Raw genomic sequence first — 14,125 nt, 5'->3', positions numbered from 1 at the left:
CTAGGTAAGGCTTGGGAAATCACCTAACTGGAATGGATATGAACAATCACTCGAAGAAGAAAAGACGGTTACTCACCTTTGTAACTGTTGTTCTTCGAGATGTGTTGCTCATATCCATTCCAAACCTGCCCTCCTTCCCCACTGTCAATGTAGCCGGCAAGAAGGAACTGAGGAGCGGTCGGGTCAGCAGGGGTATATATCCGGCGCCATGGCAGCGCCACTCCAGAGGGCCACCCGGCCGACCCACCGGAGTTGCTAGGGTAAAAATCTTCCGACGAGCGTGCACGCACGGCGTGCACACCTAACTGGAATGGATATGAGCAACACATCTCGAAGAACAACAGTGACAAAGGTGAGTAACTGTCTTTTCTCTCTTGCCCTATGCTTTCTCTTCCTGCCTGACTCCTTTTCCTGTGTTACTTTATTTAAATCCCTCCTGGCCACATGGCCTTTTTCTTTCTACTCCTAGTAAGTTTCCACTGTTCCTGCCTTTCCTACTTCCTTCAGAGGAATCAGCTGCTAAACTGATTTTCTAAAGAGGCAGCTCACCCATTGTCCTGAGATGTTTGCACCCTAAATAGGTTCAGTAGGTCCAGAGAAGCATTCTATTGTATTGTCAGGGCTTCTACAGGGCTTTTCAGCAATGGTGGATCCACATACATGTAGGCATTCCTAATTTGGCAGCTTTTCGTAATACACTTTCACAACATCATTCTGAATTTGCAGGTTGTACAGACACGGCCCCAGTTCATCACAACATACATTTCAGAATCTAACTTAATTCTCAGGAATTTCTGTTTTTCTTTCTGCAGACATTAGATTGAGTCAGGATCCTTTTTGTTATCGCCCTCATTGGCTTGTGTTTGGTTTTCAGTGATTTCTAATCTCTTTTCAGAAGTGCTGACCTCTGAATCCAGGTGACCTATCCTGCAAGTTGATGGAAGCTTTCAGCTTCCATTTACATTCACTGGGGTTGAGGGGTGCTTGTCACCTTGCTACACTCCCCCTCTTCCTGAGTTAGTTAACTAAATGGACATGTTTTCCAGTTTATTTTCTGTTCTTTACATGTCACAGAAGCCTGCAGTTTATTCTATTTAGTTAACCATGTTGCGAAATCAGAATATTTGGTGTTTCTCTGAAAGCCACAGTGGTCAGAATCAAGAGATTGCATGAGAACCTCTTATCTTTTTTTTTTTTAAATTGAAGTTTCCAGCCCTGTTGGTTGCAGAGAAAAGTTTTTGAAAAGGTGAAGCAAGTGCATCCGAAGGACTCAAAAGCCAGAAAGCATATGCTCTTCCTCCTCATTCCTCAGATTTATTATTTAAAAGAAATCCTATGATTTTTAGGCCAATTTCAGGGTTTTGGAGTGCTTGACTCATGATTTTTGAAAGCTTGCAGTTGGAAATACTGTTCGTACTGTCTCATAAAGCAGAGTTAGTGTTGTTTTTCAGGGTTCTGGCCTGCTCTCTCTTGCACTGAAGCAAGTTGGTTCTGAGAAGTTTATCTGTACTGGGGTGTGGCTCAAAAAACTTTTTTATACTTATTTTACCATGATACTTTAGGTTTTTGAAAGATTTTAGGCCCCAGCAATATTTGCCCCCCTTCTGTCTGTTCAGTAAATGTCTCAAGATTTGGTTGGCTTTAGTGATTTAAAAGCATTCTGTTGTGCGGCGCTCCAATGGAGTGTGGCTGCTCCTGCTTGCAGCCTCCTGCATTCCCACATTCAGCTTAATTTTAAGCTAGCTAAAACAAATAAAGTAGGGTAATTGTGACACATCTTGCAATTTGCTAGTTCATGTGCACTAGGATGATGATCTCTTCCTGCTGGTCCAGGGAGCTCTGGAAACCATAAGTTCTTTTTTGCCTTCCCTCCATAAAGACACCACATTTCAAACAGCTGCATTATCTGGAGAGATGTTATTTACTGTTGTTACATGACATTGCTTAATGTATTGTGAGACAGTTAATAAGTGAAGTCTTAACATGCTTGCCATATTTATAATATGTCCTGTATTAATTCCTGCTCCAGCATAGATTGGCAGAAAAGTGCTGAAACCAATATTGTGGTATGCAAGTTGAGACCTCCAGTGCTAATGATGCATTCATTTCCCTTGCAGGTCGTTTGTATTCGCTCTACGTGGAACGCACTCTCACCAAAGTTGAGCTGTGACACCCGTCCACTCATTTTAAAAACACTGAACGAATTGTTTGGCCTGGTTCCTTCATTAACAGTGAATACAAATGAGTATGAGGTATGTGTCCCAGGTGTAAAGTGTATTTTTTCTCTTAGTGGCAGCTTTAAATGTGTCTGCTCCTTTAGGGAAGTTCCAAGTCACTCTCCTGACTTTTATAATTAGTTGTATCTTTGCATTTAAATAGCACTTTGTTTTCAAAGGGCTTTAGAAGCATTAGCTACTTAAACCTTAATAAGTACATACCTGTTAACCTCCCACCACTGCAGAGCTGAACAGGGGCTCCCTTCCCTCAGAATCCTGGACACGTAGTCAGGGATGTTCTCTTTGTGGTACAAATAAAGTTTTGGGGCTTTTTTGAAGTAATATTTTCAGTTGCTCCCTCCTCCCCCTTTTTCCAAATGTGACCAATGAATAAATGTGAGGATGGTGGCAGCCATTTCCTCTGGTAGTTGAGTGACACAAGGGGTGGTTTTGTCTTATGGCTGCCACAGACTTAGGAATGAATGAAGGATTGAGCTTTTGTCCAGTTGCATGTGTGCCTCTCTGCTCATCCTGATTTTTGTGACAGGGTGTGGAGAAGAACAGGATAGCCATAGAGCTCCACTGAGATTTACTATCAACAGCACTTGGATACAAATGTGATAGCTGCCCTAGGAATACCTCAGATAGATCAGCATGTTGATGATATACAGTTGTGTACCTCTTGCCCTACAAGAGAGTTGTTGGGGATTGGTCCTGCTTTGAGCAGGGGGTTGGACTAGATGACCTCCTGAGGTCCCTTCCAGCCCTGATATGCTATGATTCTATGAAACCTTGTTAGCTCAGTCTACACCAGAACAGTGCTTTGGTTCTGCCACTGAGCTGTATCCCTTCCACAGCCCTGGGAAAACAGATGTTTCAGTAGTGGGTGTAGCTTGTCTATAAGAGATGGCTCTCACTTCCTTCGTAGAAGCATAATTCCCAGGCAGGTTGCCAGATTAAGCATTTTGGCATTTTTTTTCAACCACTCAGCAGTGTATGGAAAGCCACCTGTGCTTTTGTAACTACTCAACCCTCTTAACAAAACTTTTATCAATCTTTTCCTTTGCTTCTATTTCTTTTCAAATGCAGAGGTTCCACCATTACGCCTTACATTGGCAAGTTGCTGTCCTGTTGCTGTTTTGACCTCTAGACAATAGAACTCTCATCCCTTTGATATCTGTTTAATTCTTTCTCCTCCCACTTTTCTTTTTCATATATGTTGTTTTACTTTAACTGCTGTTAGCCATTTCATAGAGAACCTTTCCACTTTTTCTCCTACTTTAGTGTATCCCCTGTGTTTGGCTTTGGTTCTGAGGTTGGAGAGTGGTTTTTTTTTAAATTATACTATTACTTTCGTTGTGTTCGATCATGTTTTTTTCTTGTATTAACTTTTACATCCCATCAAAACAAGTCTGAGTGCACTTTGAGCCATTTAATAGGCTAATATGAGGTGAGCAAATTACAGCCCTGGGGCCGCATCTGGCTCTTCAGATGTTTTAATCCAGCCCTCAAGTTCCTATCAGGTAACGGGGTCTGGAGCTTGCCTCGCTGCAGCCAGGGAGTAGGGTTGGGGGCTTACCCTGCTCTGTGCATGCCGTGGCTCCCAAAAGCTGTAGCATGTCCCCTCTCTGGCTCCTGCACGTAGGGGCAGCCGGGGGCTCCATATGCTGCCCCTGCCCCAAGCATCGCCCCCGCAGCTCCCATTGGCTGGGAACTGAAGCCAGTGGGAGTTGTGGGGGTGGTGCTTGTGGATGGGGCAGTGTGCAGAGCTGCCTGGCTGTGCCTCCACGTAAGAGCCGGACAGGGGACATGCTTGAGGTAAGTGCCACCCGAAGCCTGGACTCTGTCCCCCTCCTATGCTCCAACCCCCTGCCCCAGCCCTGATCCCCCTCCAAACCTGTCAGTCCCAGCCCGGAGAACCCTTCTATACCCGCAACCCCTGATACCCAGCCACATCCTGGAACCTGCACCCTCAGCTGGAGCCCTCACGCCCCACCCCAACCTCCTACCCCAGCCTGGAGCCCCCTCCCACACCCTGAACTTATTTCTGGCCCCACCCCAGAGCCCGCACCCCCAGCAGGAGCTCTCACCCCATCCCACACCTCAACCTCCAGTTTTGTGAGCATTCATGGCCCGCCATACAATTTCTAGACCCAGATGTGGCCCACGGTCCAAGAAGTTTGCCCACCCTTGGGCTAATAAATCAAAGGATAATCCACCCTGAGTCTCCTGCAGTGACATTTTTTGCTAAACTATTTTTGCTTGTGCATACACTCTTTCTCTGTTTGCTCTTCCATGAAGACAGACTTTAAAAGATGAGAGCCCCCATCCTGCAAATGCAGGCGTTGACTTCACGAGACTACATGCATTCTTAAAGTTAAGCACATACATAAGTGTTTACAGGACTGGAGCCTTGGTTTGTATTTTTATAGAATAATTTCTACCACCTTAAGTATTATAAAGATGGAAATAATCTAAGATACAGTATCTAGATATTTTTACTGCAGCCATCTCCATGGTATCTAAGTGCCTCACTGTAAAAAATCCATAATGCTGAATGTACAGTACATTTTCAAGTGCTGATAACTGCTGATAACTCCTTGCTCCAGTTTTGTCCATATTACTTAATTAAATAGAAACTGCATAGCCCTATGTGCCTATCTATAACTAAATATTTTTTAAATTTTATAGAAATTTAAAGCTCAAGTTGTCAGCTCACTTTGGAGCCACACTCAGAGCAAGGTAAGTGAGGTGCCAGGAAAATGTTAATTAAGGTGGGCAGTGGGATACATTAAAGATTCCTCTCGTCCCTCTTTGAAGATATTGGTATCAGTGTCGTTTATTTATTTATTTTCTGCAATATTTTCTTGCCTGTCAGTGCTGAGTTCTCTCACTAATCTTCGTGTTTGTGAAGGGAGGTAGACTGACAACTTTGGAGATAAATTTTTCTGCTTCTCCTCAGAGCCAGGACAGTGCAGTCAAAACCACTTGAAGCTTCCCCATATTGTCTGCATTTCCCCTATATGTCTTAGCCTTGGCCTGGTGGGGTCCATTCTTAGTGTGAGAGGGTTTCCATTAATAATAGATCTCTCTGTTGAGACTACCAACAAGGGTGTTGATTTTGATAGTGGTTTTTCCCCAATTGTGCTTTATTGCATACAGAAAATAACTGATTGAGTATATGCTTCACAGGAGACTTCATTACATATAACAAAGACATTCATAAGAGTTCAGCACTCAACTGTTAGCCGATAAACTCTCTTAGTTTTAGGGGATAACCAAATAAGTTCTGTCTCCACTATGCAGCAATAATGCCTTCTATGCTTGTGATACTTTTTTCCTAGGATTCCACTGTAGCAATTTCAGCATATAAATCTCTGTCAGAATTTGGTTCTGAAGAACACACCATCCTTCATCTTCCTGAACAGGTAGACATTTTGTATTTTAAAGAGTGAGAGTACATGCCACTTCTTTAGAAATGAAATGGAAAAGGAACGAGCAAAACCACAGGAAAGGAGAGTAATACTTGCTCGCTAGCCCAGAGTGTCATAACATTTCTTCCCAGATCTGGACCTTAGCATCCAAAATATGGGTGTTAGCATGAAAACCTCCAAGCTGAGTTACCAGCTTGGACCTGGTAATTGCTGCCACCAGCCAGGAATTATACATTGCCTAGCTCACTGTGGTCTCCCAAAACCTTCCCAGGGGACCCCAAGACCCAGATTCCTTGAGTCTCACCACAAAGGGAAATAACCCACTTCCCTTCTCCCTCTTCCCCTCCAGGTGTTCCCTCCCTGGGTTCCTGGAGAGATATACAGATTCAAGCTCCGTGAATCTAAACAAAGAGATTCCACCCTCCCTGCTTCAAGTCCTTGAAACACAAGTACCGAGAGATCTAACATCTCTTCCCCCCTCACCCAGAGGGTATGCAAAGTCAGGCTTAGTAAATCTAACACAAAGAGATTTTCCCCCTGACTTCTTCCTCCCACCAATTCCCTGGTGAGCTGCAGACTCAATTCCCTGGAGTCCCCACTAAAGAAAAACTCCAACAGGTCTTAAAAAGAAAGCTTTATATAAAAAGAAAGAAAAAGGACATAAAATGGTCTCTGTATTAAGGTGACAATATACAGGGTCAATTGCTTAAAGGAAAAAATGAATAAACAGCCTTATCCAAAAAGAATACAATTTAACACATTCCAGCAACTACACACATGTAAATACAAAAAAAAACAATATAAACCTGTTGTCTTACTATCCTTGTACTTACAACTTGGAAACAGAAGATTAGAAAGCCTGGAGATAGAAAAATCACTCTCAGAGCCGAGAAGGTCACCGAACCAAGACAAAGAACAAAGAACTCACACCCAAAACTTCCCTCCACCCAGATTTGAAAAAGTCTTGTTTCCTGATTGGTCCTCTGGTCAGGTGTTTGGTTCCCTGTGTTAACCCTTTACAGGTAAAAGAACATTAACCCTTAGCTATCTGTTTATGACACAGAGGAACTAACAAACAGCAGAATCAGAAGCAAAATGACCCACCTTAGGGATGTAGCTGGTTGTCACTCCTCAGTAAAAGGGACGGTTACCAGAGAGTGCTGGGATAAGCTCCTAAGAGAGGGAGAATGCTAACTGAACAGTTCAGTGATGCCTTTGTAATCAGAGAGAAAAGTTTTATTACTTCATTAATTAGTAAGTGGGGCTACACAGGTGAGAGAGGGTCCTTGATTTGTATCTTTTGTTATTCTGAGAGTGTTTGGGACCAGGCTTTGAATTATAGGGAAGTAGTTAGAAACGCAGACTCTGTTGGAAGTTGTATCAAAATAATAATCCCTGAGCTCATGCTTAATACCAAGGTCTGCTCCAGCTTTTTTGCTGCCCCAAGCAGCAAAGGAAAAAAAAAACTGATTGAGCTGCCACCGAAGTGGAAGAGAGGGACTGAAGGACCCACTGCCAAATTGCCACTGGAGATCCAGGTGTGCTACCCCAGTATTGGACGGAGTGCCGCCCCTTTCTACTGGCCGCCCCAGGCACCTGTTTCCTTTGCTGGTACCTAGAGTCAGCCCTGCTTAATACCTCAGTTTGAGACAAACTTGCCTATTTAGGTAGTAGGTGTTTGTTTTGAATCAAGATAAAATGTTTGTCTGTAAAAGCAGCTGTTTTTACAGATAAAATCTTGTCTTCCTGTGTTCTGTATACTTTTAAGGTACTTTTCCTCCTTTTGGGGGGAGGCAGATGGAAAGAAAATCATGTTGTTTGTTTCATGGCTTTATATGTATGTAAAGGACTGTTTCCTCTTATATTTTACCCCGCAAAATTCCTAACTCAGTACATGTACACAGTGGAAGAGTACATGGAGACTCTCATGTAAGGTTATCTGTATGAGAGTATAGGAAGTAATGGGTAATCACTACTACTTTATGGTTCTGGTAAATACTTCTCTATGATTTGATTTCCTACATTATTACATAATTGGCTCCATATGATGCTATGGCTGTATATCATGAAAATGTAATAAACAGATTTTTTAAGAGAGACCATACTTTATGGAAAATTGTGAAAAAATGTTCAGTGAATATCTGATGAAGAGCTCTGTGTAAGCTCGAAAGCTTGTCTCTCTCACAAGCAGAAGTTGGTCCTATAAGAGATATTACCTCACCCACCTTGTCTCAGGGGTCTTCTAAACTGCTGCACTACATTGTCGCAGCTGTCCCATGCCCAGTGAAGACATGTTATACTGATGGGAGAGCACTCTTCTGTTGGCATAATTACTGCACCTCAATGAGAGGCAGGAGCCTGGTCATCAGGAGAGCATCTCCTGCAGACATAGCGTGGTCTGGACACTGCTTTAAGTTCATGTAATTTATGTCACTCGGGGGTGTCATTTTCACACCCCTTAGCAACATAACTTACATCAACTTAAGCAGTAGTGTAGACCAGCCCTTAGTGAACACCTGCAAATGAAAAGGGAAGGCATTTTGTCACAAAAGAAGAAGATACAAATTAAGGACAGATCTCTAAATGCTAGTGCAATAGTAATAAATCTCTGTGTGCTGGCACATAGGCAATATCCTGGTAATTGAACCTGGTATAATGTCCCATCAGAAAATGTAGAAGATTAGTAGGTTTGTTTATTTAAAGGCTTAATCAGTTGGAAACGTTGCAGATTTTAGTGTAACGAAAAGAACTAAAAACACTTTTGTTCCTATTAGAAATGTGCTTTATAGGTTGAATATCAATACAGGCATAAAATATTTTCTTTTCCTGAAATGTTACAGAAGGGTCAGACTAAGTCAAATCCAAGGCCCACTAGTACTACAGATACTTCCATTCAGTCCACAAATGCCTTGATTATTTTTACCACTAATGATATTTTGGAATTCATATGGCTCACTGCTTTTATAAGCCTACTATGATCTACATACACTCTTCAGCCTGGTAGAAGAAAGACATTCAGTTGATCAGTTTCAAGACTTAAATTCATTACCCTGGAGGGCATTCCTTACTGAAATAGTGATCCTTATCTTTGTCACACTGGACCTTGAAACTAAACATGGATTAAGAGGCAATGTTTATTTCTATTTTTATTTTTGTTTTATTTTATTGCTGCCTTTGTCATCCTTCAGGCAAGACCAGAAGTTGGTCCATCAGAGGAGATGGACATAAATAAAGAGGAGGAGAAGGAGGTGGACCTTTCTGTTCCTGGCTCTTCATATATCAAACTGTTGTCACTAACTCTTCCTTCTGTTTTGCCAGGTAGAGCACTTTCATAAATGGAAGCTTCTATACAGCTTTAGAATCTGAGTGATGCCATATGGGTGTAGAGTTCTACCTGTATGAAGAGACTTGTGGGATTGAGACCTTATTTTATTTATCTTCCATACAAATTACATCCTAAACACTTCACCAATTTAAATAATAGTGACATTAAGAGCTCTTGGCAGTGAATAAAGATGTTTTCAAGGATGTTACTTAAGAATTCTTCTTGTAAATGCTATTCATTTTTCCTCTTTTCTGTAGTTATATAATTGGTTACAAGTTAATATATTTCAAATTCTTGTTCACTAATTATGATATAGGCCTAACATAGAGAACTGAAGGACAACATTTTAAGACAATTCTGAGTTTTGAACAAAGGTAAAACAGCAGGAAATGCAAAGTTACAGGATTTATAAATGTGTTTGCTTCATGTAAGTTATACTCTTTGATATTTTTTCCAGATAATGTATTTGTGAAGAGGGTGCATAGTGCTGTGAATAACTTAAAATCAAATCATTAAGTAAACAATATTAAGACATTATGCAGTAATAAAACACAGTTAATTAATAAAGGTGTGAATATGAAAAATAAGAGTAACAATAAGCATTAGTGAGACTTAAATACGTATAAAGAGATACTCCGATGGCTGACAGGTTCATTTTGATACCCGTACAACTGACTCATCTTAAAAATAACACTTATTTTTAAAATGTTCACTTAATTATAGTGTTAATTATAGCTATCCACTAGAGTCAGCAGTGCAACAGTCACAGGACTGTAAGCTCCTCAGGACAGGAACCATCTCTTTTTATGTGTTTGTACAGTTCCTAGCACAGTGAGGTCCCAGTATATGAATGTGGTCCCTAGATACTACCATAGTATAAATAATAATACATCTTTATGTAATATTTCTTTTATGGGAACTTCTCCCACTTGCATCTGGGGAAGGAGACCATCTTCTGGTCCTCAGGTCCTTTCATTAGGAATCAGTTAGGATTGACTGGGACCTGTGTGGACTCTCAAGGAGGTATCAGACTGGAGGATATATGCTGCTTCCATGTAGGGAAGCACTTTTCATACTCTGAATGTAAGGCATTAGTCTGCTTAGGAAACTTTACAGGGAAACCCCAAGTAAGCCATTTAAACTAATGAGAGCAGTGCTTGCTGTCAAAGACACAAAGCTGGGCACGTACATCCTGAGTGACGTTGTTTAGCTTAACAGGAGGCTAGGAAAACTGAAAATAAGAATTTTTTTAAAAGGGCTATTTGTAGAAAAGGGCTATTTGTACAATAGTCAGGGCTATTGACATGGATGAATAACTCTAGTGATGGAGTAAGATATTGGGTGCCCAAAGCAATGATAGAGATCTCTCAGAGGCCACTAAATCTTATGTACAGGTGAGGTTGTGGAACCTGGTATAATTGAACAGCTGTTAGATGTTACCAAGATCATTCACAGTTTCCTTGCTGCTGGCTAAGATGTCAAGCCATGGGAAGGTATAGACCAGCAGTCCTATTTTCCCTGATGTCCTTGCTAATGGGTACCATGTTGACTGGAGGTTTCAGAGCATGATTTTTACGAGCTCTGGCTGAGATCTCTGTTCTCCTGGGGCTTCTCTGGATGATTCCCTTAACTCAGAACTTTCTCTTCTCACCTTCCCCACCTCTCTCTTCGTGGGGGAAATTCTTTCCTAGCCTCCATATGCCACTTCTGGAGGCGATGAATTCTTTCTTAGAGAAGAAGAAGAATCATTGATTATTAGGGTTGGAAGGGACCTCAAGATATCATCTAGTCCAACCCCCTGCTCAAAACAGGACCAATCCCCAAATCCCTAAATGGCCCCTTCAAGGATTGAACTCACAACCCTGGATTTAGCAGACCAATGCTCAAACCACTGGTAACTGGAGCTAAATTCCAGAATTCCAGTCAAAAGCCAGTTTCTCTCCTGGACTTCATGTTGAATGTGGGATTGTCTTTCCATGAGCCTTCCTCTGCTCTGGAGGGCAAAACTGTCTTTGCTCACAAATAAATCCATTGGGGTTACCTCAGTTACACAGCTGAAAGGAAAAATACTGATAAACTCATATTTTTTTTGCAACAGAATCATATCACACTTCTTATTTACTCTCTTAGCATCTACATTTGTGTGAGCCAAAGGAAACAGAAATTGGGAAAACTTCACTTCTCTGAGCTCCTTGGGGCCCAGCAACACTGTCAATTTCAGCTGCTAAGCTGTGTTATCTCTGTACTCCCATTGCTGGCATTGTTTCTGTGAGGACAGAAAGAGAATCAGCAATGGGAATAGAGAGATAATACTGTCTGCACACACACAACATCAATGTTTTCATTAAACCAATTTCATCCTTGATTGTTATTTGGTGGGTGTCATATGCAGTCTAGAAACTTGTACCTTTTAAAAAAAAAAAAAAGTTCATCAATGTGATGTATGTACATTTTAAAGGACAGCAGTTGAATCAATTTTTTTCTTACTTAGTGGTAGATGTATAATGCCTGTTTTTCTTCAGGTTTGTAGCAGCCTTTAAAGTATGATTCATTATCATTTGCTACAGAATCAGGTGGTCTTTCGTGAAGTTTAGCTAGGTTTCCCTGTTTGGTTTATGCCTGGCATTCTGGATCATTAGGTTGCATTTGTTTGCCATTGTGATTAGAAATAGCAAACTCATTAATAGGCATTTTGAAAGCAATAAGTTCTTTGTTATAAGCAGTTTTAAAAAAAGCTTGGATTTAAAGAAATCTATGATTAGACATTGTAATAATGATTAGCCATGGACAGACACCCAGCTGCCTAGATACACATTTATCTCTAAAATAAGGATCTCTTTTATGACATTTTGTAGTCTTTTTCTCATTATACTGTTAATAAAATAAATAAGAAATGAAAAAGAAGGAAATGCTGCTAAAATAATGGGTACTGACTGAAAATGACCAAAGTAAGGAAGTTCCAGGATAAGATGTGTCTTTCCATTAACTTGTTCCAAAGTACCTCAGGTATTGCCAGGATCTCGGAAGAGTGGGTAAATGCTCTTTCAACCCATATATGCTCCAATTCTTAGGAAACCAGCATTGCATCTGGTTTGGGAACTTATACATCAGAGTTTCAAGAGTAATGTGAAACAGTTGTTATAAATCCTTTAAAACTTGGTCATATAATGAAAGCAATAACGGACTCTTAAATCTATCGGCATTACCAGGTGCTGGTCTAATGTTGGCTTCATGTTGGGATGCAGTTACACTGCACGCATCAACCATAAGGGCTACTTTAATCTAACTTCGAAACCAAGCAATAGCATTACTTTACACTGTTGAACCCAGATAAAATATAAAAATCCCAAGTATGAGAGCATACCACCATATAAACAGTACCTACAACTGTGTTCAGAGTAATTCTAGTACCAGTTGTTTGGTTTTTTATGGTGAAAAATCCTGTAGGAAAAAAACTCATTTTCAAGGAACATTTTATTTACATTGACAAATGTAAATTTCAGTTTAATTTCTGACTGTCCCGGTTTGTGACTGTGTCATTAGCGTAACAAACAAAGAACACATTGATCAACAGCACTGAGAACAGTTCAGGCTATTTTTCTTCTGAGTTTTAGCATCTGACATCACTTATTCAGAGCTTCCTGAGCTGCAGTTTGAGTGGAGGTGAACGTAGAGTCAGGAAGACTTGCCAGGAGTTCTAAATCCCTGACCTTGGAGCTTTCATCTGAACGTGTAGTTGCTAGTTTAGTTAAGCATAACTGCCCTGAAGCTGTGGTTTTGGGTTTGTTGGGATTTTTTGGCCTCTCTTCAGCCCGTGACCTTTTTCTTCCATCCACTTCCTCCAGCTTTTGAAGAGTTTGTGGCATCACTTGTGAAACAGGAGATGGCCAACATGCCCCGCGGAGTGTATCATTCTGCCCTGAGAGGAGGGGCCACGCGCTCTGATCAAGGAAAGACCGTAGCAGGAGTTCCCAACATCATGCTGAAAATGTATGAGAGGAACAAGCAGCCTGGCCTGAAGCCTGGCCTTGCAGGTGAGCTGCTCCTGTCATTGGTCACATCGCTCCCTTAACTAATGTTTCAAAGTGTATGGTAGTTTTTCTCTGTGTGTGGTGTTAGCCTTGATTCAGAAAATCTTGTCAGGACATGCTTAAGTCCAAACTTTCTCAGGACAGTATTTTAGCACATGATTAAAGTTGAGCATGTGTTTACATATTGTCCTGAATAGCGATGTTTTCCTGAATGAAGATCCCAGAGTGCATCAGTTTAAGCAACAATCATGTACTCTACAACACTAATGTTCCCTTTGCCCTTCTCCCTGCCTCTTCCTCAAAGTCTGAACTCATCCTCTAAGTGATGAGTCTTAAAACCCAGCAGCATTGAAACATGAATCATTAAGTGACTCCAGAATGATCTTCCACACTGGTCAGTGTCACAGTCATTTTAAAAGGTAACTTTAGAACTATTATATGATCTTTCTTAAAATTTATATTCAGCTGTTGTGCATGAAACTTTTTTTGCTCTATTTAGCAGTATTTTATGTTGATGCACTTATATGTTTTTTTTTAAGCTGGCATGTTGTTATGTTATGACCTTCCAATCCACATGGGCAGAGATGGCAAACCTATCAGTCGTTTTCTGGCTAGCAGAGGACGCAATTTCCAACAGATGTTAATAGCTCTCATTCATGAGGTAAGCATTTTCGGCTTTTCTTCCCTTTTCAGAAATGTTGTGCTGCTTTCTCCTCCCTGCTCCCCACAGAGTCACATTTGCTTTTTTTAATTAGGAAATACTAGCTACAAGCTATGTGATGTTTTAATGCACCATAATTAACTAAAGTTGCTGTGAGGGGCAATTAATGTGAATAGAACGTGTAAATGCGTTTAATAAAATACTCTCTTTGCTGAAATGCTCCCTCTGAAAATCGTTGGCGTAAATTGAAACTGACATTCTCCTTTTGCCCCTCCTCCTCTCAGTAGTGGTGCCTAATCAGGCTACAGTGCTCTAGTATGTTGGTGTGTCTGAACAACAATTATGGGATTCCACCATAGGGAGTGACCGCTGCCTCCTCGTTAGGGTAATAATAACAAAGCATATCTTTTAATTGTTTCCAAGTCCCTGGAATATTATGCTGATGTGGCTGATCCTAT

At 41.0% G+C, this 14,125-nt stretch overlaps 1 protein-coding gene across 8 annotated transcripts in view; it reads left to right on the top strand.

Moving 5' to 3' along the window:
* Positions 1-14,125, top strand: part of FOCAD (focadhesin) — a 210,354-nt gene that overhangs the window by 114,886 nt on the left and 81,343 nt on the right. For all 8 annotated transcript variants that reach the window (XM_050944099.1, XM_050944101.1, XM_050944100.1 and 5 more), the window contains 6 exons: positions 2,118-2,252; positions 4,908-4,958; positions 5,561-5,644; positions 8,839-8,968; positions 12,821-13,009; positions 13,546-13,667. In XM_050944099.1, coding sequence (XP_050800056.1) covers positions 2,118-2,252; positions 4,908-4,958; positions 5,561-5,644; positions 8,839-8,968; positions 12,821-13,009; positions 13,546-13,667 — 711 coding nt within the window. The remainder of the gene's footprint in view (positions 1-2,117; positions 2,253-4,907; positions 4,959-5,560; positions 5,645-8,838; positions 8,969-12,820; positions 13,010-13,545; positions 13,668-14,125) is intronic.

The sequence above is a fragment of the Gopherus flavomarginatus genome, chromosome 3 (genome assembly GCF_025201925.1).
Source record: "Gopherus flavomarginatus isolate rGopFla2 chromosome 3, rGopFla2.mat.asm, whole genome shotgun sequence".
Taxonomy (NCBI): Eukaryota; Metazoa; Chordata; order Testudines; family Testudinidae; genus Gopherus; species Gopherus flavomarginatus.
This window is presented reverse-complemented; position numbering and strand designations above follow the sequence as displayed.